General features: G+C 39.4%; 1 protein-coding gene across 2 annotated transcripts in view; it reads right to left on the bottom strand.

The window, feature by feature from the left end:
• The window catches only part of ATP10A (ATPase phospholipid transporting 10A (putative)), a 111,496-nt gene that overhangs the window by 5,550 nt on the left and 80,715 nt on the right, over positions 1-25,231 (bottom strand). The window contains exons 8-17 of one of the 2 annotated variants that reach the window (XR_002443322.1): positions 23,314-23,531; positions 22,072-22,266; positions 20,232-20,793; positions 13,599-13,702; positions 13,305-13,431; positions 11,083-11,267; positions 9,449-9,767; positions 7,737-7,813; positions 4,026-4,151; positions 3,063-3,550 (exon numbers count right to left, since the gene is read on the bottom strand). Coding sequence is in view for 1 of the 2 variants with exons in the window: in XM_021412342.1 (XP_021268017.1) it covers positions 4,026-4,151; positions 7,737-7,813; positions 9,449-9,767; positions 11,083-11,267; positions 13,305-13,431; positions 13,599-13,702; positions 20,232-20,793; positions 22,072-22,266; positions 23,314-23,531 (1,913 nt within the window). In the remaining variant the exon portion in view is untranslated. The remainder of the gene's footprint in view (positions 1-3,062; positions 3,551-4,025; positions 4,152-7,736; positions 7,814-9,448; positions 9,768-11,082; positions 11,268-13,304; positions 13,432-13,598; positions 13,703-20,231; positions 20,794-22,071; positions 22,267-23,313; positions 23,532-25,231) is intronic. The other variant, XM_021412342.1, reaches the window with a different exon arrangement.

Raw genomic sequence — 25,231 nt, 5'->3', positions numbered from 1 at the left:
ATGTCCCTGAGCACCACATCCAAACAGTTTTTAAACACATTCAGGGATGGTGACTCAACCACCTTCCTGGGGAGCCTGTTCCAGTGTTTAACAACCCTTTCTGTAAAGAAGTTTTTCCAACCTAAACCTCCCCTGGCATAATAACACCTTCTTCTGGTTTAGAAGGATCGGCTAGTCTTCAAAGGTAAAGGTAGAGTTTTTCCAGGACCAACAAGAGACTTCCAGAAGCAAGAAAGATGAAACAATAGGGTCTAACAAAGTGGTTTTATCTGTTCTGATCCTTGTGCTTCGAAATTCAGCAAATGAGCAGTGCTGCTAAGATTCCTCTGCCTTCCTTATTTTTCATTTGAATTAAGAAATTGATTGCATATACAGCAATGGGATTGCTCATGTGGTTTGGTTCTACCTACTTCTTCTACAGTCTCTGCAGCACAAAGAATCCAAAGGATTTTAGGGTTCAGAAGAGGTGCTGATCTCACCTGTGAGGGGAGGCTTGAGGTCTAGAAACAGATGGGTAGCTTCCTAGGGAAGAAAATAAATTCCAAGGCTTGGTCCTCCCAAAATTCCAATTTTAATTACTCTTTGTAAAGTGATTAACACGACAGAGAAGGCAACCTTGGCAAACTGCCCCTCAGGGGTTTTCTTCATTTTAACCATGAAGAAGGGAAATGACATGACCTCTCCTTTCATTTCCTCTTCTTTTTGTATTTTGTTCTCCAAAGCTTTCAACTAGCTGGAGTACATTAACCCTTCTTCATCTTCTGGTATTCAGAGGAAAATACAAATTTATTCTATCAGTATCCTAAAATGTGGGAGAAAAATAGCCACGGTCTGCTTAGGCAGTGAAAACCACCGTAAGGAAAATAAGCATGTCTTGTACAGGGAAACTGCTACAAAATAAGAGGCTTAATCCTGCTATACATAAATGTATATAGATATGTACACAGAGAGATATACAGTATGTATATGCTCAGACAATATGTGCATACTACATTGTAGTAGCTTGTGTATCAGTAGCAATGTCCCACAGTCTCCGAGCCCATGCCATAAACTAATCTCTTAGAAGTCAAGTGTAGCATATTCTTAAGCATCACCTCTAGAAGTGCTTCATATATTTCAGGAAAAATGCCTTCCTTTGCCTAAAACAGGACTGGGTTAACAGAGCTTACTATTTTTTGATCAGTTGGCTGGAAGATGGTAATTTTATTCGTTATTGAATAGGCTTTGAAATTTATTTCCTTTCCACATGCAAAAGACAACAAAACTTCCTGAGTCTTTCCACAAAGTGGAATTGCAATTAATACATGGATTTTCTCTCGCTCGCTTGAAATAAATAAAATCCAGCTAACCCTGGACATAAGGAATTTTCAGCTCCAGATCCTTGCTAAAATTAACCCATCCTGGAAACAGTATGGCCTTGACAAAAATGGGGAGTTTGATGAAAATCCACTCAGCTGAGAGTTTTCATACCACCTCTAGTACAGATCTCAGCAGTGCTGTCAAAGGAAGCTGTACAAATAAGCAGCACTTCAGTAACCAGTGAACCAATTTCTCCCCCCTCAAATTTTACTTCAGATTAAACAAGTGTTTGATCTAAAACATAGCATTTCCTCATTTGTGTACATTACCCAACTGAAAAACTGTCAAAACAAAGTAAATTTAATGATTTTTTTATATAAAAATTGAGATAGATTTTAGATGAAAAAGGTTTCTTTTTTTCTCCCCGATGAGACTCAGAAATTTGGCCCCAAGTGGAAGACCTCAGTGAATACAGTACATGTCAAGAAATGTCCAGTGCTCTCTTGCAGAGGTAATACATTAAGGAGAACAAGCAGTGCATGCTTGTGCAGCAGAAGTTTGTTTATATGAAGTCCCTTTCTATCATGCTCAGTTATTTCCAGTCATGCTATGTTTTAGTTTATATTTTATTTGTATTTTTATTCTCTCTTCCAAGCCAAACATCTTGGATAAGTCATCTGAGTTTCCAAATGGCTTTTGCAGCAATTTGGAATTTAAACTTTGAGTTAGGTTCTGCAGGAAAATGGAAAGTTTCATAATACAAGCAAATGAGAAAAAAAACAGTTGAGTGAGTAGAAACCTTGCAGAACATTTGCAGTGTAGCTATCTTGCTCTCCACTGAGAATCCTCCAGAACTTTCTCCTAGCAGAAAGATCAGGTGCTCCTATCTTTCATTTTTGAATAATCTCCCCTCAAGGGCAGGCACAGTGTCAGACATACTTACGTCTGTATGCTGGATATCCCACTACAGTTTAGAGACAGTAGAAACAAGCATTGCTCAGAAAGCTCTGAAGGCTGCCAAGGCAGAGCCGACACAAAGAGATATTCTTCAGTTATATGCCAGCCCTGAGGCAGCAGCTTTTGAAAATGTCTTACTAAAAATGGCATGAGAAATAATACTTGTAATCGAGGGGAGTTGTACCAAAGGAAATGGAAGATTTTACAAGGGCTGAACAAAAATGTAGATATATAAACAACATCTCTGGCAGCTGATTGCTGGAATGTCTTATGTGTATTACTTCTTTTTTTTTTTTTTAATTTTTCTAATTTTAATATGAGATTGCTCTGAAATACACTTCCTGAAAGTCGGAGGTTTGATACTGTCAAGCCAAAGGGTGTCTTGGAAATGTTCAGCACTGGGGCTGGAGTACAGATGTTCAGCATCATCCAGGATCAAGCTGTAGTACTCACACATTTGAACACCAGCACATATTTCATTGTTGTGCTTCAACAGGTGGATCTCCACTGACTGCAACCTGATTTAAATCTGTGTGCTATTCCAGGCTCAGGCAGCAATTCAGACTTTCCAAGCCCCTTCTGTTTTTTTTTTTTTTTGCATGCAGTTTCTGATCAGACCACTGACAGCATTTTATCATGCTTATGTTAACACAAGGCTGTTTTATTAATGCTTTAGTTCTCCTATATATTCCAAGGGTATTTAAAATATTGAGCACATAATGGTCTTTTCCTGAGAAGATAACTATCTTCAGGTTGAGATCAGACAGGGATTAGCCAGACCAAGAGGAATTTACATAAAAACTTACCACTGATTGGAAAATTGAGTCTGGGTGGAATTTGGAAAGCAACTTTTACGAAACGGAGAGCTACATTTTTTCTTAGTAGCACTTGGATACTGAGGATGAAATCCATTCTCCCACTCACGGTTCACACATTATCCTCTGGAGTAAGGAGAGGTCTGAGAGCTCTGGCTCTCTTCTTTTTCCCACTTCTTCATATCCCTGGCTCCCAGGGTGATTTGTAGGTGTTGAAAGTGAGGAGATCTATGTGCCAGCCAGCCACTCCCACACAGCTGATGGAATTCTTGCTTGTCTCGCTAGGCAGTTTTCAATCAATCACCTTTGTACTCTGAGACCAATGCAAAGGGACTTTGTTAGAGCCAAGGAGTCGAGCTGCTATGGCTCACTGCCCAGGACTGGACTAACTCCTGCTTCATACACCAGAGAGGAAACGCAGACCCTCAGTCTGTTCTTCACCACGGTGTGCTTCCTTTCTAATGAATTCTTTCAGTTAGCTGGGAATAAGATAGATCAGTGAAAAATCTTCCAGATCTTGGCATGTGAGACACACAGAGGTCTCGAATTATCTCGAGTCACTAGGGAAATTGTACAATGATTCATAAGCAATTACAAGATGGAGTCAGGAAGAGAAAACACGCCCAACTGCTACTTTGGACCAGTGCTGGATGACCTTGGCATTAAAGACTCCCGTGTCTAGCCAGCTAAATTCTGTGAAACTGCTCTATAAATGAAACTTTTCTTAAGCAGTGCTTGTTATTTCTGTTACCTAATTTGCACATTCAGCAGCACACTGTAGCTGTTATGGAGTGAGCCCCGTATTTTTGCAAATGGCAGCCAGCTGTCTTTCAACTCTGCAAGTTTCTTTGCAGCTTATTTATAAGCTGTTTGAAGGCTGACCTAATGCTCACTTAGCACAGAATAAACCCTGGAAACATATGTTGCCACAAAGCTGCCAAGTTAAACACTTACTGCATTTTTGTAGAAGAAATACAGCACCATGTTGGCAAGTCGGGAATAACACCAGTGACCATGAACAAGCAAGAGCTTCTCCAAATGCCGGAACCTTGGGATTGCAAAGTCACTTGCCATCACCGCCTTTAATGAGAAAAAAGTTGAAACTATTATTGTAAGGTGTCACTTTCAACCGCAACGGTGAATCTAGTCATATTCTCAACTTATAAAGTCACTGGAATTTGTGGTGATGAGGAGTCAAACTCATTATAGTGCACAGGAAATGCAGCCTTGGAATTCACATAAGAAAACCTGGTGGCTTTGCAGAATATGCCAGGAGACCTGGTCCTTGCCCAGAGGAGATGATGGTCTACACTCCAGGTTGTGACAAGCAGCAGGAAAGTAAGAGGCGGGAGAATGGCTGGCAAGTAGTTGCATGAGCCTGAGGGCTTGGGGTAATACATGTGTGAACATCTCAGTGGCTGTAATGTCTTTTTCTGTAAAACCATAGGGTTACTTACAGGGCAAAACGAACTGCCAGAGAATGAAACAGAAAAGCACAATTAAGAGCTTGCATCACAATTACTGTACTTTAAAAGATAAAACAATAAAAACACTGGTTTCAAAGAACATTTGCAATCCTGTCTTATAAAGTTTACTCAACAGTCCTGAGACATCTGTATTTTGAAGGATTTTTTAAATTGTGTGCTAAAACTCTCTATGAATAATCATGTTAGATGGGACTCCCCTGGGGTCGTACAGACTGCCAAATCAAATTGAACATGAGTCAAGTAGATGCACTTTCTCTCTACTTCTGGATGACTAAAATTCAAGGCACTGTATATCTAGATGACACTGTCCTGTAAGTGATGGTTATCACAGACGTTTCATGATCTTCCATATCCGATGATAACATTAAGGTTTCATGTAATACTACCTTACATTTCATTTGTTTACATTTAGATGTCAGCTATCTTTTCACAGCTCAGCAAAAGCATGAGGAAAGATGAAAATCTCCAGAGAACCAAGTTTTCCTCATACTCTCTAGGGTATTTCAGCCATGTTTTTGAATGAGACTTCTTTCCTTTTAATTCTTCCCTCTTCCTTTTCTTGGTAAATCATCAAGGGGAATCAGTTTTCCCAAATAAGTGTGCTTTTAGAAGCTATTCGAATGAACTCTAGAACAGTATGCAATGCAGTGTAATTTAAGCAATAGATTTATATAAGCACTGGGACATTTTTTAAATGTTGACCGATCCGTCCTGGGACGTCTCGGGTATTGAGATACGGTTGTCACAACTTCACTGCACACATCAGTCTGATCTGTCTTGCAGATATGTATCTGTTCACGATTTGAAAACAGAGCTGTGTCCTTGTCCTCTGCCCAATCTCAGCCTGTCCCAATGTTCAAGCAAAATGGTTAACTTCTTTGCAGCTACGTTTCTAGGACATTACTTCACAACACATTGTGAGAAATATCAGGGTTTTATTTTTTTTAAATTCCATTTTGATTAGAATGAGGAACATGGAAAGACAGTGTTATCCAATTGCATCTGCATGTTTATTTCACCTCAAAATATAGTCTTGATTTTTGCTTTTTAATTTTTCCTTCCAGCTTTTTCAAAGGAAAAAATGATTCATGCTCCACACACTTCCACAGAATGTGGAAAGAAAATAAGTCAGAATGTATTGCTGTTTTAGACATCCAAATCCTCAGAGCCTTTTGAGTATCTGCATGTGTAAGCTTCTGACAGCTGTTTATAGTAAAAAAGTCTGCATGGTTCTTGGGACCTTGGAGCAAAGTAAAGGATCTACTAATATTTTCCACTCTACTGAACTTTCATTTAGAAAAACATAGACAGTTTAATGGGTTAATGAGCAAATAACTTTCAGACTTATTTAAATACACCACAAAAAAAAAAACAAACCAAAAACCCAAAACAGGGGCATTTGAGGACTTCTTATTATCAGTGCTCAGCTGAAAGTAGCATAATGGCAAGAGGAGTTAAAAATGAATGCTACAAATGTCTGCATTAGGAAAAAAAATTGATCTGAATGAATACATAGATTCTAATAGCTGATTAGTTGATAAGTGCTGAGAGGACTCAAGGAGCCTGGGCAGACCCTTTTTGAACTGGTAGGCTTGGAGGAGACTCCACATTCTCCTTTGAGTTCCTTGGACTGCCTGCCAAGTGACGCTGCAAAAGCCATGCAAAGCTCTCGAGGCTTTGTTATGTAGCAGTGAACATACTTGGTATTAGCTTAATTCAAGACTGCCTTTTCTCCTGCCATCCCCATCCACCACAGTCAGATTCAGAGGGCCTATGGCTGAAATGCCATCTGCCATATCAGAATATTTTTGCGGTAGCTTCTTCTGGTCTAAATTACAGCTGCTACCAACTCTGGAGAAGCATTTTTAAGAAATTTGAAGCCTGAGGTGTTTCTCTTTGAGTAGCATTGATGGACACCCACTTGCACTAGTGATGACTTTGAATTTCATGGAGGATTAAAATAAGGAGAAAAAATACAAGAACTCTACTGGGTCAGGCTGAAGCCCCTCATATTCCCTAGTATTCAGCCTTCAACAATGGCCAAGAGACAATGCCTTTGGAAAAGTGTATGACTAGGAGAAACATCTGACTTTTTTCTAGACTACTGTCCTAGCTTCTAGAGATTTTTATGCCAGAAAACTCACAAATTTGCCACCTAAGTTCAGAGCTCAGTTAGATTTTTATTTCTTAAGTTTGTGTTTTTAACCCAGTTAAACTATAGTACTCAGGAAATTCCCTGGAATAAAAAACTATCACCACTCCTTTACCCCACTGTGGGGCAAAGAACCACCTGCTGGTAACTAAGTTAAGGAGTATGCTTATCTGCTCAGGTCCTCAGGATGAAAACAACTCCTATCCTGCCTGAAGAGCTCTCAGGTTGTGGAAATGAAGTATCTTCCTCATTCTGTGTGCTTTATTGCAATTTCTGGTACTGGCATAGTAAGTGAGCTACATTAACATTAGGAGACAGAGGCAACAGATAATACAGTAGGTAAATAAACTTCCTGTCTTTTGGGGACGAGAGAAGTGCCTCTTACACAGTAGCAAATGCAGTAATAACAGGCTGCTCATATCCAAAAGATTGCAGAGCAAGTCCCTTTACTGTGCCGTTCCCTGCGGCAGGAAATGGGGAAAAAAAACACTTGGCGCTGTAGGAAGCAGTGATTCTGCAAAGGGCTGCAATTTTCTCTTTCTTCACTGTTCTGCTGTCTGAATAAGGCTAAGTAAAAGGCCAAGAGATACCACTACACTGTGCAAACAAACTGCTTCAGCTGGATGGGCTATTCCACTCCAGGAGGAGTATAACCAAACAGTGCAAGAGAGACTAAAGTCAGAATAAGGTGACCCTTATTTCATGTCTACCTAATACATTGTTGAGCTTTATTTCCTCCTTGAAACCAGTATTTATTAAATGATTTCTTAAAACATATTGCTTAGAGGGATCTGATAGGTTGAATTTTCTGAGAAGTTAACATGTGAGCTCAGCACAGATCTAAGAACAAACACAAGCTCAAACTCAAGCTGAAAGCATCACTATGAAGCACAACTGGCACTCAGCACAACTTGTAGCTTCTCGTTTATTTGTGCTGGCTATCTAATGGCAGCTTCGTCAAGCTAGCATATGGGAAGTGCCTATTTCACTCTTTGCATGTGTTTTTCAGTGAACGAGCAACATTACCTGCATGCCTTCTTGACCAGAGATCCCCACGCCAACATCTGCGACTTGGATCATACTGACATCGTTAGCCCCATCACCTAAAGATGACAAGATAGAGCTTTGTTTGTCACGAGTAGACCAGGAAACAGCACAGAAAATGAAAACTAGTTAATACTACATGTTGGCTGAGTATGGGAAGGAAGATGTGGGGTAAAAAAAAAGAAGCCAGCTTTGGAACCTAAGGTTCAAAGCTTGGTAAAGCTGCTGAGATGTTCCAATCTTTGTAGCCTTTTTTTAATCATGACAACTAAAAGTAAAAACACCTCTCTTTTCAGTAAAACCTAAAATATCAGGCCTGAACTGTACAAATATGAAAACACTCCAAGAATGAGCTTCTTAATGCTCTTGCTACCTTATAAACTGTCTGTCTGCAGGTATGATTAAGAATGAAATGTGCAGTGAAGATGCCTATCTAACAAAAAACATCATAAAATTAAAAAGTGGAAGAATTCTTGTCTTGGGTGGACTAGTTTGACATTACTAACATACTGCTGCAGGCAGATTTATCTGCAGGGGTTACAGAGTCACCACCTCTTGCTCTGTTTCTAATCATCACATCACAAGGTGACAAAACTGATGTCTTTGTTCAAAACAAACTCAACTTAGCTCATGCTGGTTAAAAGGGAAGATGGGACAACCACTCTTTTAAACCAGAGCAAGAGCTTGAATTCAACACACAGGTTCATGCTGCTCAGAAGAAATGAAAACACAAGCTGCTCATTTTTTTTTGTTTTTAATCTTTCTGTATAATTCAAGTTAACCAGTTAGATATTTTTGACAACATATGAAAATGACGATGCCCACGGTCAGTCAGCCGATGACATAAAATAAGCATGAGAAAGGAATATTTGTGATAATTGTAATGCAGTGGGCATGGGGATTCTTAAAATGAGCACACATTTGATGCTGTGGACGTCAAAGGTGTCTGGCAGTTATTATGTACTTAGAATTTCTGACAGGTAGGTCCAACCCACGTGTTTATGTTATGATTAACCAAGATAGATGGATGAAAGATAAGGTGTTTTGTGACAATATATGTTACAATCATATCTTCTAGTGCAACATGAGCCTAAACTCAAGATAGGGAAAGAAAAGCTGGATGATTTTTCTTATATAAAAGTCATGGAAACATGAAAGATGCTGCCAGACTGAAACCAGGATGCCTGAAAAAATCTGCCCTTTGCCAAATGAACAACTAGTTGTGAAGCACTGTAACAGCTGGCATGATGCCAGTCATAAATTCATTCTCTATTCAGATGGCCAATTCATGTCCTATGCTGTACTGCTTACTTGTGATGAAAAATGCAGACCCTTGAGCTTAATCACGGTTGAGTGAAACAACAATGAGCACACTTTTGTTCTGCATAATACACTGATTGCAAAATGCTGTTCTGCACAGTATCGGCTAATTCAATTTTTCACAGCAGAGTTTGGACGTGCCAAAACCTCAAAGCATACTGTATTATCACCAGTACCTAACTTCTGTAGGATGAAATCCTAAATACTATTCTAAGAGTTCTATAGTTTTGAATTAATGTGCTAAAGTTATTTGAAACATTTTCAGACACAACTAGAAGGTATGTGAGTTGTATGGCAGCTGGAAGGATCCCAATGCAAGTCAAAAACCCAAGATTCTCAGTAAACATCAAAGCAAGCTAAAGTGAGATATTTACCTATTGCCAAGGTCATTGCTTTGAGTTTGTCTCTGACTAGTTTCACTACCATGCTCTTTTGGAGTGGAGTAGAGCGACAACACAGAACTGAACGGCACCGCTTGGCTAGTGCAAGAAATTTATCTTCTAATGTAGGTTCCAGGGCATAAGCAAGAGTCCTTCCATCAATCACTAGGCCCAAGCTGGACAGCGCAGGGGAAGAGGGTGGATAGAGAGGGGTGAACCCAACAGTCAAGTTTCCAGTAGCTTCATCTATCGTGTTTGAAAATTTAGACTCTACGCATTGCAGACACTGCTCCAGCAAGACAGCACATGTCTCCTGAAAAAAAATTCAAAATAAATATGTTTGAGAGAAAAGAACACGCATTCAAAATTTTGTGTTTCCTGTACATTTAGGTAAAAGGAATATGGGGAATGTGTTATATTTCCTGTCCCATAAAAGTTTTAATTTCTAATATTCTCTATTAGCTCTAAACACATTTTTTTGTGGAAGACATGACAATGAAGACATGAAAGACTTAAAACCTAATTCCTCTTTAACATGCAGTATTGTATGCTAAACTAATTTCTTTTGGCTCCTTCTCAGAATAACAGTGTTGGAGAATGATATAATAATCAGTATCAGTACCAAGTTAAGCATGGTGATGAGCACCATGTATACGCCTACAACACTTATCAAGTAGTTATGCATTATTAAAGGCCAATTAAAGGTTATTTAAGCCATATTCTCTGTCCCAGGCATACTCAACTACAAGACGTTATTGAGAATATATGAACTTTTAAAATGAAATGCTACTGGTTGTACAGTGAAGTATGACAAAAACCGAAAGACCATGGAAAGTCAATTTACCAGTTCAGGTGATACACTCAAGAAGGGAAAATGCTGTTATCTTTTCTTCCTTTTCAAAAGGAATTGGAGCTGGATACTGCTGACCTACCTCTCCTCTGCTGATCTGAAGTCCAATTTTATCACCCCATTAAAGGACTACAGCACTATCGGTCTGGTTCCTTGCATGTTAAACCATATCAGTAAACTCTTTGTGACTGTCTGCTTGCGACAAGTTGAGCACAGGAAAGATCAGTAATTCAGAACAATTAGAAAAGGTCTGTTAGGAAGCAAGTCATTACTGCAGATGAGGTTTTCTGGCTTTTGAGTGCTAGCACCGAAATTTAAGTATTGCTTCTATTACTAGAGAAAAAGCTATCTGAGAAAACATGAATGAGTTATCTAGATACTACATTTCAGTGTAAAGCACACATTTTCAATTCATTTCTTTTCTTCCCAAGCAATCATTCAGTAACAGGTTCCTTTAGTGCCAATATGCAAAACGAGGGATGATTTCAGAAAGCATACCAAAGGCAGGCATTTATGTTGTTATGGCATGTTGGTGGACCCCAACACACACAGTTAAATGTCTTCAGTAAGTTTACGAGACATGACATTACAACTTAGAAATATAATTCACTGAAAAGTATTCAAAGATTTGTCCTACCTGAAAATTACGGTTGAAGCAGGAAAAGAAAAAAAAGAGGGAAAGGAAAAAAAAAAGCCATCAAACTTTTAATTGTGCAAGTTGGAAACAAAGTAAAGCTACTTCACAAGTAGACTGCAGTATAGTATTGGATCTGCTTACTGGTGATTCAGCATTCAAAGTGATGATTTCCTCATCATGATCTAGTAGCTTGCAGGCATATGCAATATTAACAGCGGTTTCTTGCTTGTCTCCAGTAAGAACCCAAATCTGCAACCCAGCTTTGCGCAAGCTTGCAATGGTTTCTGGAACACCATCCTGTAAACGGTCTTCAATACCAGTTGCACCTAAACACACAGAAAAAGTATATTATTCCACATTCAGTACACACTTAGGGTTCACCTCAAATCGTAAGCTTGGATTTTTCCAAAAAAACAACAGTCACTTTCACTGGGAAACAGCTAAATGAAACTAACGATGTGTGCAATTTACAGGCAGCTTTTTGGAGATGTCGAGAGAGAGGAGTAGAAAGCAGCTGAGGTAAACATTTTCATCAACAGTCAACAACAAATCCAGATCTCCAAACTTCAAAAGCAACCTGATGCCACTCTCAGTGGTTCACAAAGCTGATGTACCTTTGCTTATTGTTTCTCTAATCTGTATCTTCACCATTTCTTCCGAATGTTGCTAGATAAGATATTATTGATTTAGTTCTAAAGGAACTTGACTGCCTTTCCTCAACAAAAAGAGGATTGGTCATTATAGATTTCTCCCTTTCAGAGGGGAATGGCAGCAGAACTGCAGCTTGGTAACCGCACATTAGGCTTTAGACAAAAACTACTTCCTGCCTTGACACTGCTCTTTGCTGTTGTAGAAAGACACTGCTTGCCCAATGAGATTTAGCAGAGAATAAATCAAAAATCTGTAATCCATAATGTAGAAGTAAAACATGACTTTTTCATACTTTCAGTGAATCTTCCTGCTTGTTTATAATAAACTCAGTATTTTTCCTATGCTTTCATATATCAGTAGGAGTCAAGATTTTCAGACTGTAGCAAAAGCAGCTCAGGACCAAGCTCAGTGCCACCACTGAATTTTAGAGGGGCTTTGATGTGAGGACACATAAGACCTGACAATCAGACAACCTGAAGATAACAAATACACAAATTACCTGGAACAACAGGAAAAGCAAAGCAAACTTCTGCCATCTCTTTATTACCGCTATGATTGTTTGAAGAAAAGCACTTTGGCCACAGAAGCCCACCTGAAGCCTGAGCACTAGTTATGTAAGTGAAGTGCAATGTCATGAAAGCTTTTGAATTATAAAAGCTTTTATAATTCAAATAGTGCACAAAGGAAAATACATTCCTTTTCCAGATACACTTCTTTATTCCCAGAACCTAAGAACTCTCTTGTTTATTGCACAATGCTATTTCAATTTTTTTTTTCAGAGCATTAATGTGGTCAGAACCAGTCACCTCAAGCTCCCCTTTAAGTCAGAGGAGAAAAACAGCCACTTTGAAGGCATGATTCATCTAATCCTAAAGCAGGTATCTAAAACAGATCAAATGAACTGCACTTTCTGTTTTTTTTCTCTCTCCACTGGTTATATAAGGAGCCTTAGAGATCTACAGTAAACACAATAGAAGTTGGGTGAGGTGGATCTCATCTCCCAGAGACAGGCAAGCTGGCAAACAGTGAAGGCTGTTACCTCCGTCAGTGCTATGGCTGTCCCAGTTCCCTTGCCAGAGAAAGAAATTAGATGCTTGGAGTAATAGCGGATGTATATGTATTTTAGAACCTCACTGCTCAACTGAGCAGAGAAACAGCATGACTTTGCCCTTGGAATATATTTTACATACACTGGTTTTAACTACACCATTATGAAGTACTGTAATCCCCTTCCACAGTGCCCACAGGCCCTAAGTGTTGAACCTGATGTATATGAGTTGATGCCTCTCACAAAAGCAGTTTATGAGCTCTGCTTTATGAGCATCTCTGGTGCCCCAGGAATGGTGGAACTCCCTGACATTGTAAAGAGGCTCTAAGCTACTGAAATTCTGCAGCCAGGTTGGGCCAAGTCCTTCTCCTACTTAGAGCAGTAGTTCTCATTTATTATTTTGTGTCAAACGTATTCCTTGTTTTACTCCAGCCATTTCACTAGTGATAAAATGATTGCAGGAGCGAGGATAAAAAGGGTATGTCCGTTATGTTAATTATAATCCCATTCCTCTGTGGTGCTGCACATGACAGTTATGACAAAGTCCAAAAGAAGCTAATTTCTGCCCTGTCAGGAAGTATTTAAAGAAAAGAATGGATTTCACAGCCAAGCTTTCAGAATTTTCAGCACTTTTTAATTTTATGCCCAGCTCTCATTTCCTTACCTAGCAGATGCAAATTCTTCTCTATCTGCAGTGCTGACTGAAACAGAAGTTCTTCACGATTCTCAATAGAAGATTCTGCTTCCAAATGAGTTTTTAACCAACATGCATACTCCTCTTTGCTCAGAACCTGTTCAAGAGAGTATGTGAGGGCACAAAGTAATGCAGAGACATTCATACTTTATGGAATAGAACGAAAAAAACCCACAGAAATCAAGAGCAATACATTAAGAAAGCCTTCAGTTATCTTTGTCAAGGCTCTTCTTAAAAGCAAATTAAAAGCTTGCACTGACTTACTCGTTTTGCAATACACAGCGTCCGCAGCCCATCTACAGCATACAGATTAAGGTAATTCTGGGTTTTGGTTTGGATTTTCTTTTGATGTTTGCCCCGAGGGTCACCTAGATATCAATAAAAAAGAAATTAGTGATTGAAAAATAACAGCAGCTGAATGGCCTCAGAAAATAAAAATATGTCTGTAGTACTTATGTACCATCACTTTAAAACTGACACTTTTAAAGAGCTGTTGATGTCTCCTGGGAAACTTTCAAGTAAAACATTACATTTAGAAAAAAAAAAAACCACCCTATCTCATAGTTCTATCTTTTCTTTCCTCTCTCTTCAAAAGTTATCCTGAATGCATGTTAGACAGACCTTCTTTTTTTCACTCAAGTATTTCTTTGGCCCGTAGGCTTTGAGAAATCATATAATCTAAACAACAAACAACAATGCCAGAAAGGGAAGTATGATTCAAATAGTCTACTGGCAAATGCTTCTGTACATCTCATCATGTGCAGAAAAACTGCACTGAGTTTTTCTCATGGGTTAGTATCTCAGGACAACAAGAAACAGTGCTCTGTTTTTTATATCTGAGTATATGAAGGCGCTACTGTTGCTTTGTGGCCTCAGTCAATGCAAGAAGTTCTGAGTGTGACTTTGATTCACTCAGGACACATTTACACTTACGCAGACCTCAGAACCAGCTTCTACCTTGAATGCACAACTTCTACTTAGTTTACTCTTCCCTTAAGCCAGGCACGTCCAACCCGCGGCCCAGCACAGCTGGCAATGCGGCCGCCCCCTGCCCCATGCCATTACTCAGCAACAACCAAACTGTCAGTGTGCTATTAACACTGTGCTGACAGAAAGCAGGGCACGGGGAGGGCAGTGCGATGCAGTGCTGGCTCAAGAGACGGCACATAACTGTGTGCGTTTTGATACACTGGCTAAACACAGTGCTCTGAACAGCAAAGAAGATGCAGCCTTGCTTTCTGTTTTGATACAGGAATTTGAGAATAGGTTTCAAGATTGCAAAAAAAGTCACCAATTCATGTTTTTGACACCATTTTCAGCTGATGTGAATGCAACCTGCAAATTTTCAAATGGAATGCATGGAGTTGCAATCAGATATCCAACTCATAAATCTAATCATGTCTCTTTACCAGACTTTCATAATCCCTCTCTTATCAGAGAGAAATATCCTTCACTTCACAATCACACCTTATTCATGTCATCGTGTTTTTGGCAGTACGCACATTTGTGAACAACTGTCAAGGACAAAGTACAGGAGAAGTAAAATTTCATCAAAAATCTCTGACAAACACCTTGAGACCTCACTATGAGCTGCAGCGACTCCCACCAACCAGCCTGATGCGTTAGTTTCGCAGAAACAAGGTCACATATCCAACTAGTCTTATGGCTCTGTTCCTTTTTTTTTGTTTAAGAAAAATATTAAAAATTAAAATGTTTTGTTACTTATATATTAACAATCTTGTATATTTTGTGAGGGCTGCTGCAGAAGTAGTGCCTCCTATTTTATTATATTGGCTCATGTATTATGTTGGCCCATGACATCAGAAGCAGATGGTGGTGGTATGGCAGTACAGGTCAAACCTTTCTGCCAACATCCCATTACATTTGGTTGCCATGTGACAGATGGCAGCAAACGAGTGGTCTGACACAATGGCATCTGACGTGGAAGTATGGATGAAGCAAAGGTGTGTCACTGAATTCCTCCATGTGGAAAGAATGGCACCCAGGGACATTCGTTGACACTTAATGCTTATGGAGACCAAACAGTGGGTGTGAGCACAGTGAGGCAGTGGCGGTGTGAGTCAGCAGTGGTGACAGTGACAAGGGGTCACCTCCGCTGCTGCATATTTTTATGAGAGCAGCATGCATGCTCTTGTTCATCGCTGGTGAAAATGTATAACTAATGGTGGGTACTGTGGTAAAAAATAGCGATGTGTAGATCAGAATTTGTCCTATCAAATAGTGTTATTATGCTCTTTGTGTCAGCTGTAGTTTCCATGAAAACAAATAGGAGGCATTACTTTCGGAGCGACCTTTGTGTATGCATGCCAAGACAATTCCTGCTCACTCAGTGTAGCCCAGGCAAGCCAAAACGTTAGACATCCATGCCTTAAAGTCATGTGTAAGAACTCAGAATTGGGATGAGATTCTGTTCCTTCTCTTTCTTTAGCTGGGTTTGGCTCAATGTACTCAATACTGAGATTTAAAAAAGATTAACGAATATGAAAGTAACACATTTTGTTCCATTTCACTACCTGAGATGAGGTCTTCAAAAGTTAAAAAAATGTGATATATATCTTTCTTAACAGCTAGGATCAAAACTGGTTCACGTACACTATACTGTTGTAGTGACTTTCAGTAATACAAACAGTAGTGTTATTACTAAAGGAAACTGGTATAGGTTTTATAATGAAACCACTGATGAGAATGACTGGTACCCTGAGGCAAGTTTCCTATTCCCCGATATAACCCTTTTTTTATGCTATTACTAAAAGCAGTTAATGCAGGTATCTACATGAGATGTCAGGAATATCCAATTCTTTATACTTTTCAGTGCACATGTTCCCAGAGTGCACTCATACTCGATTTGATCTTGCTTTGTGTGACTATGTACACACATACCTGTCTATCTACACACATAGCCACATTCAGCACTTTCATATTTATACAGCAGCAGTGTCTACTTGGGTATTTGGAGGCTTTGGTACAAATGTTTGGAAGTACTGATCCTGCAGGAAGGATGGAGTTGGGTGCTTGGAATCCCAATATTCTGGTTTTGCACATTGTACTCTGCACTGCAATTTTCTCACCTTTAAGGACTATCTCATCCTCTCTACATCTGTAAAGTTGGGGGTGCACGTACCCAGATTTCCCTAAAGGACTCTGTAATGACTGTGGCACTTCACGCACTCCTCACCTCCAACTAAAGTCATGTGGCAAATACTGTTGGGAATATGCTAGCAGGCCTGTCCATCTATCTACTGATACTACCTATGCTATCACTACAGATTTTCTCAGAGGGACAATGCAGATAAACTGCTGTGGAAGAGCACCTCTATGAATACTACTTGCAACTGAAAGTCCTCCTTACGCTGTGTAGCTCTGACACACACCACATGTTCCTGCAGCAGCTATTTAAGCAGTTCACAACCAGATTCAGCTGCAACATACAGCTGAAATATGCACGTACTGAACTGCGATCTAAGAGTTTTTATTTAGCTTCTCTTCTATCTGTGTGTAATAGCCTTTTTGGCATATGTGAATTGTCTGTATAACACAGAATTGTTTTTTTTAAGCCGGAAGTATTGCAGCACACCTTGGAGGCTTCTTGTATAAGCGAGTCAGCTTTTTTTTTTCTTTAAAAGAACAAAATAAGCAAACACCATGCCTAAATTACAGTGATGCGTTACTATTTTACAGAGAAAAAATGTATGTCTTGCATATCCCACGTGTTATCGGCTTATGAGAGTGGCTATTTCAGTCCCTCACTGATTTCAAACGGTGCAAACTTGAACAGCAAATGACATTTCTATCGCTTTAAGGTTAAGTGGTATTAACCATATCTGTCTGAATATCACAGGCACTAATGCAGCGATCATAATGCCGAATACTTGTGCCACCTTCAATGAACGAAGACAGTAATTCTCTACAAATGGAAATGTGCACACTGGTTTCCAAACTAATTCTCACTTCTAGCGTGAAGAACTGCATCTCCTTCCTCTGCCAGCACACCAATGAGAGCTAAAACTCCCTCTGGCTCTCCATATGCCTTATCAGTCTCAGCTGGAGATTCACCTTGGGATCAAAAGTTAAAGGAGGGGAAGGACTCTCTCGCAGACAAAATCCAGTGGTGGAAATTCTTTTTAGGTGGGATGATGAGGTTTCTATGCTTAGCAGCATGACCACGTGCACTATGGAAGAGAAAACCAGAAAATAAGTCTTCTACAGAAGAATGATAGAGAGCTAGTGGCATTTTGCTTGCTTCATTTCCTTCCATAATCACCAGCTGTAGAAAGCCAGCTCAGGCATTGTTTTCTCAGTGACTGATTTCCACAGTTCCTGGGCGAGTTAGTTATTGACTCAAACAAGTAACTTTCTTATTTATGAACATGGTGACTGCTGAGATAAAGTAAAAACAATTCACCCTTGGGAATCATTTCAAGGCTTTTGAAAATATCTGGGTGCTATCAGAAAACATCAGTTTTCAAAGTCTAGACATACTGGCAGAGGAATAGAGAGAATTCAGAAACTTTTAAGTTTTGAAGCTCATGATGATTTCTGTTTTCTGTTTTTTTTTTTTTTTTTTTTTTTTTGAGATATAACTGAAGCTACAACATAGTACTTTTGCATCTAATTTGGGGCTTTTCCTCGTGGCATTTTTAAAAGGCTTTTCCTCATAGACAAACAGAAGCTTTCTGTTTCATAGGACCCAGTCCTGCATGGAGACTATGGACACAGCATTGCCTTGATTTTTCAGTCTGAGAGCACAAATATCACAAAGTCTCAAAACATACACTCGACTTGTGTACAATTTACCCATCCCTGAGGCACTAAGACAGAAAAAAAAAAAAAAAAAAGAGCTGTCACACTGATTCATTGATTGGTCTATTACTTGAAGTGATAAACGCTTGAATTCTTCAAGTACTTGCATTTCCTCTCACATATTCCATGATCAGTGGAGAACAGAATGAAACCACAGACAGATTCATGTATATACACATAATTTTCACAATATAAATTCTCAGGGGATCCCTCTACGTGGGGAATACCACCCTGTGAGATGAAAGGGAGGCAGCTCCCTCTGGAAATGACAACGTGTCCCCTGATGTTAGGAAACTACAGACAGGGACCATGAATTCAATTCCATGAGTGAAACTGTTCAAGAGACATGTCAAACATTTTTCAGACAGATCTGCTGAAACTCACAGAATTACTGAAGCCAGCAGCAGATGAGAGGGCTAGAAAATAAAGGAAACTGCTTATGAAGTTCTAGTGACTGCACTTTACACTGCTTGCAAAAGCAAAATACAGTAAAACTCACAGTTCATTTGGGGCTAAAAAAAAGTTTTTAAAAATTGCACAAATTCAAAGCATCTATCAATTCACTTGCCTGTAAAGATGCAGCAATCTCTGTATTTGCCCAGCTATGGAACAACTGTCTTCAGGGACTCTGCTCCTGCATCTCTGACACAGCACCTTCTGTAGTACTGCTGTTGGTTGGTCTCTAGCTACTCCTGCTGGATCTACCCAAGTAGGTCCCAGACCCACCTGAAATTTGCCCTCAAATTCCTCCATCCATTGTATCTACTGCGAATGCATACAGACATTTCAAACACAGTCTGTAATATTTTTATTTCATGGGGTGACAAAATATTTGAGATTTGGCATAAGATAATCATTTCTTTTTGAGGCTCGGTTCTCATTCTGAGAACTTGTTTCCAAACATTATTTTCCAGGTATGTTACTAGTAATTCTGAGTACTCCAAATTCTCTTGTACTCTGGAGGGAAACAATTTTCCACAGATGTTCTCAGTACTGTCTTTGATATCAGATCTTTACTGGAAAATTATTTATGAATACTTTGTTGTTAGTTGAGGACAAGTCGCTCTTAATTTTTTGGCTCTGCTTTGATTTATGTCAGTATGAACTTAAAACTCACGCCAACATTTTTCTGTATTTCATTAAACTAAAATTGCACAGTATAAGCCTTTCACAATTGTGTACTCCAGCTAATGTCAGAGTAACCACACAGTCAATGCACTAGTGACACACAGGAAGCACCTCCAGGACTTTTGGGTTCTGTCCATTCATACTGGAGTAACCCTTAAACACTTCATTAAATTCAGTGTTGAACATACAGTAAATTAGATTCAAACTGACTCATGCAAACTGACGCTCCCATGTTTACACTAAGTTCTGAAAGATTACAGGGTTCTTCTTGAATCCAACTCATTACGATTAGCAGCAATTAAAGTTCTCCCCGATTCATGAGATACCTGGGTGCTGTACACTCTAGGGAAGCAGTCCATGGTCACAGCTATTCCCTATCACTATCTGAAGATATCTCATCTGAACAGATTCTTTCCTTATTTTGCCACTACCTTTATGTTCCAATGGCTGACCGACTCACAGTGCCATTTAGCATCATAGTCAAACGCAACATAAATGTGCTGATTTATACAAACATATTACTACAGAAGGAGGTAAAGATTCATAGGTGAAACAGGTAAGGGAGCTGGCATAGGAACTGCTTGGGTTTCATATAAAATACTGAAATAGTCATGCACCGCCAGGCACGTTCTCAAGAAATGTAAATTGGTTTGGCAGAGTTTCAGGAAATGCCTTCAAAATAAAGTTTGCTAGTAGAAGTCCCTGTACAGAAACTGATACAACTAATTCTTGTAAGGTAAAGAACCAGTCATTAGTTACAGAAAATTTGCTATAACAAGGAAGTACTACAAAATTAGAGAGATGGCTACCTTTCTACCATTTCATGTACTCACAACAAAAGCAGGCAGGTCTGCTTGCTAGGAAAGGCAGCGAGACATGATCTTTCAGCAATTAAGCAGAACCACCTCCCCACACCCCTTCTCTTACAAAGGTAACTAAGAGGTGTACCTGAAGAACAAGGTAGAAGGAGATCCATAATAACTGAATCTGCTCCTTTAGTGTAAACATTTATTTCATCCGTGAGAGGATGTCTGACCACTACTGACATCCTCTTCCTGATGGAATCAAAGCCCAATGTATGTAATACTTCAAAGTTTAATGTTCCCAGGTGAGGTAGCTCCACTGATACCTGGTCAGACAGCCTTCCAACCAGAGAACAGTTATATGCCCTTGCTGCATAGACGAGAGCAGCTTCGTCTGGACTCTCTGCTTCGTAACGGAGCTCTCCTTCCTCAGGCCCGCTCCCTACAGCCATCCTGCCTTGCTGGGAGCTGTAGCCATTGTTATTCATCTGCGCAGAGTATGCCAGCTTCTCTTCCAGTTTTAATAAAGTGCTCTCAGTAGACGTCGATGAAAGGATACTTAAACCAAATCTATGCACTGATTTGTTTGTAGCTAGGCTGGATGAACTACTGCTGTTAGATCCAGAGGTCAAGCGACTTGGAGTGAGTCTTCGGATGAAGTCTTCTATGGTTTTTACTGGAGATTTTAGTTCAAATCGATCTCTGACCTTGAGAAGAAAGAAACAAGACAATGAACAAAACAAAACCTGAAGAAAAGCTGTGTAAGAATTTAGACACTGAATCTAGATGTTCAGCCTAAGTAGCTCCAACTTAAGAAGAGAATTTCTTTGCGAGCAAAAAGTAATGGCATTTACAATTTGAGAAGGGAAAGTAAATGGACTTAGCAGCAAAAAAACCCAACAAGACCTAGAACTTCAAAATCGTGTCTCTGCATGAAAGTATGTATGCTTGTATTTAAAATACTTTTACTTCTTTCACCTTTTCAGATACGCCTAATGGATAGACTATTGATGCTGGACCACCACCATAGTACATTCTGAAAGGCTACTGTCAGTAGGAAACAGTGGCATTCTTTGTGCATATTCAGTAAAGGTAGTAAAAAACACGTTAATGCAACAGTTTTGTACTGAGAAGTGTGATACCAGAAAAGTTTTAGGAGAATATGCCAATGTCAGTGATGCCTTCAATAGCAACATGTTGATATAAATAGCTTCCACTGTCTTCTCTTTTGGATTCAGTTTGCTTCAGTTCTATCATTTATCTCAGTTTATTTAAAATGCGATTTTGCAGACTAGGTCACTTTTTATTCCTATTTGGAAAAGAAACAAATCTCAGAATTTTCTCCAGAATGGAAATTCAAGCTGTAGGCTAGCTTTAGTACTATGTTCCACTATGGTTTTGTCTTATAGATCATCTTGGGATTGTATTGTTGAAGTTCTCATTCATCTAGTATAGCTCGATTTAAGCAGTAATAATCATTATTTTTCACAATGAGCTTGACGCATCTTTTACACAATGTGAAAGATTTATACAATGTTTCTCAAGTATATTCTCTTTTTAAACTTTTTAAAAAACATGTGACCCTATTCTTAATTTAATCCATGTTTACAAAATATACACACAGCTTATATTCTTTTTTGGTAAGTCTTGCATATTACAAATTAGTTTCCACAGAGACTTGCATATTTACATACCTACTTACTTACATACTTATGTATGTACATATACATACATTTATCAATTAAGGAAATTTTCAGAAGTATCTTGAAATTGCAAACAAAAGCATGCATTGCCCTGAAGGTAAATGGTATGCTCCATTTAACTAATACTTGACTGAATCCATTCACTGACAATGCAGTTCTAAGAGTTGTCTCACATCTAGTTTCCAGTCGTTTCTCACTAGTACAGGCAATTTTCAGTTCTCCAACTTATGAGATAAATTACTATCAATTCTTAAGCTCTATTTTGCTCTTCCTTTAACCTACCTTCTGTCGGGGCTGATTTGGTGCAGTAACCACAACAGTATTACAGATAGTCAAAGCAATGAAGAAGTCAAAAATGTCACATAGTTCTGGACTCAGATGGGATAATGGCTGTTCGTGGCTCCTCATGATCTCCAGATGCTTTGCACATTCATTCACCTTTTCTAACAAGCTAGGATCTGGTGTGATGTCCTTCTCCTGAAAATAAAAAGCAGCAACCAATATCAGTGACTCTGCAAATTTCCGAAGTAGCATCAAGTAATCAAAGCGTCCAAAGCAGTGTCAGTACCAAGAGTTTCATGGTGGCCTCATACCACAGGGTGGAGGTGGACAGGACTGTAACTCGTGCATCCTAGATAACATACTCTTAACAGTGAGGCTACTTATAGAAATGGAAATGTGAGCAATTGTGCTGTCAGCTTCTTCACTACTGTTATACTGTCAATGTTCATCTACTTTGGTAGTAGTGGACAGGGGAAGTTACATACTAATATTCCTCCCACTCTCCAGTCTAGTGAGAACATTTTGGGTGGTTTGTTAGAGAACAACTATCCACACATCTGAGAGTAATTGACTTGCCTTTTATGCTAAAGCAGAGCACTCTCAACTTTTTTTCATCAGCACTTTCAACTGATGTGCTTAATCTATTTCCTGTCAGAGCAAACTCTGGTATACCTTAAGATACCAGGATGCTAAGATACAAAAGATTTAAAGATAAACTGAACTCAGGTTCTTTCTTCAGTAGAATTTTATTTTATCTGCTGATGCTCAGCAGCTGATGAATCTGAGCAATCACTGAACTGCGTGTGTAAAAAGTGCAGTTTCAAATTGTACTGAAAAAACTTCTTGTCTGAAATCAGTAAGTTCCACCAGTGCAAGCAGCTTCTTTCTTTGCTTGTATTTGTAGTTTGATTTGAGGGCGCACTTATGTCAATAGTACAACACAAAATCCCTACACAGACAAGACTTGGTTTCTCTGCTCTTTTAATACCTGTTAGCTCACATGAAACTTCCAACAATATAATAAAATAAATTAGTCTAAGCAAAGTTGTAAGGGCATACATTCACCGACATTTTAAAATGTAAAGTTTTTTTCGTTTTCCAAAAAACACGTGCAGAAGAAAAAATGCCAAGATGAAATCTCAGTGGTATGCAACGTAGTACAGATTTCTTTCTCTCTTCCTTTTCAGGATATCACTCTTCTAAAAGATACAGGACAGCGCATACTTAATTCTCATGACTTACCATTGGACTACTGAACGCAGTATGCTTTGACAGTATGCTTGCTCTTTTTGCTTCAGCTCTGCTTCCCGTGCGGCGGTGGGTTTTGGTGCTTTGGCTTCTGTGAATTACTTTGATGCTCTGATGGCTGCAGATACTGTCACGCTGGGATAAAGTTCCTCCTTTTGGGGCTGCTTCCTCTTCCTCAGAATCAGGTTCTTGGTACATTGCCAAGCGTTTGGCTATCAATTAAAATACAGAGGGAGAAAGGTTGCATATGTTAAATGTTGCTGAGAAAGAGGGAAAAGGGACATGCTGACTTCACTGAAGTGTTCTGGTTTTACTCTTATACCTTCAGAGCAAGACTGAATGATTCCATTATCAGGGGATAACATAAGACATCTAATCTTAATTACACCGTACCTTCTAATGGAGGGTGCAGAAGACATAATTAGAAATACAGTGTAATGCACTGCCTCCCTCATCATGAAGCTGAGAGGCAGCTAGACTCTGTGGTAACACACTGCACTCCTGAAGGCTATTCCACAGCTTGGCTTGATGAAATCAACCAAATGATGTGGTCTTCGCTTGCAGTCTGAGAAGGAATAAAACAGTCCAGAAAGCTTTCTTGTCCTTTCCAACAGGATATGGAAATTTCACAGAAAGTAACTTCCAGAAAAAACGTCTCATCTACCCAACCCTGGTTAAGGTGCACCTGAAGTGTCCTGCATCTACCTTTTCAACCACGCCTACAAAGCATTACTAGTCAGACCATAGGAAAGCTGTGCACAAGGTCAGGGCCAGCTGCTGTAGACTGGAGACATGAGCCCAGATTGCTGACTTCCAGTCCACTGCTAAGAGCAGCCTGGGGTCTGTCCCCTCTCCTGGGATGAGTATGACAGGCAGAGCAATGTTGCCTGTGATACCATGCTTTTCATACCTTCAGTTGCTGCAGTGTGCCACACCTCATGCACAAAGAATCAGAGAATGGATTAGGTTGGAAAGAACCTCAAAGATCACCAAGTTCCAACGCCCCTGCTGTGGTCAAGGTTGCCAGCCACTAAATCAGGCACTAGATCAGGCTGCTCAGGGCCCCATTCAACCTGGCCTTGAATGCCTCTAGGGATGGGGCATCCATAGATTCTCTGGGCAACCTGTGTCAGTGCCTCACCACTTTGCTTCTGTATCCAATCTAAGGCTCCCCTCTTTTAGTTTAAAACTGTTTCCCCTTGTCCTGTCACTATCAGACTGTGCAAACAGAATGAACCTGTTTTTTCAGATAATATATTTTAGCGGAGAACTTGGCTAATCAAGACTCCAAGTACAACAATTAAAGTTAGGAACTAATGTGGGCAGAAGTATGTATGAGAATATGTAGAAGTTAAAAACGAAACAGAAAGAAAAGGTGCAAAACAGACCTGAATTCAGCCTATCTAACAACAGACTCCATTCAGTTCTAACTGATACATATTTTATTTTTCCATTCCTAAAGATCATGGGCACTTAATAGCCTGTGTCATTCATTAGACAGGCACATGTCACTTTAACAGGTATCTATTTATTCCTTCATTAGGCATCCATGAAAAAGCTTTTCATTATATTCTCAAAATAATCCACACTGTGCAGAAGTGCTATACAAGTTATATACTTTTGGCTCTGCTCTCTTTCAGTTCCATGTTGTAACAAATTAGATCTTCCTTAGGTCAAATGATAAATCATTAGCATGTAACTGGACTATTCAGGCATTTAGCAGAAAAAACTGCCCATAAAGATTTTTCTTTCAAAATATGCTCCTGAGAAAAATCTTGTATCCCATACAGTGAGTTCAGCACATGATCGTTTTAATGGGGCTTGCTTTATGATCAAAGAAAAAACCATCCTTGCCATCCGCTGTAACTTTCAAACATGTTTTAACTGTCAGAAAGCAGCAGGAGGAGCAGAA

Source organism: Numida meleagris, chromosome 1 (assembly GCF_002078875.1).
Source record: "Numida meleagris isolate 19003 breed g44 Domestic line chromosome 1, NumMel1.0, whole genome shotgun sequence".
NCBI lineage: Eukaryota > Metazoa > Chordata > Aves > Galliformes > Numididae > Numida > Numida meleagris.
The sequence above is the reverse complement of the archived record's forward strand: the minus strand, read 5'-3'. Positions and strand labels throughout refer to the sequence as shown.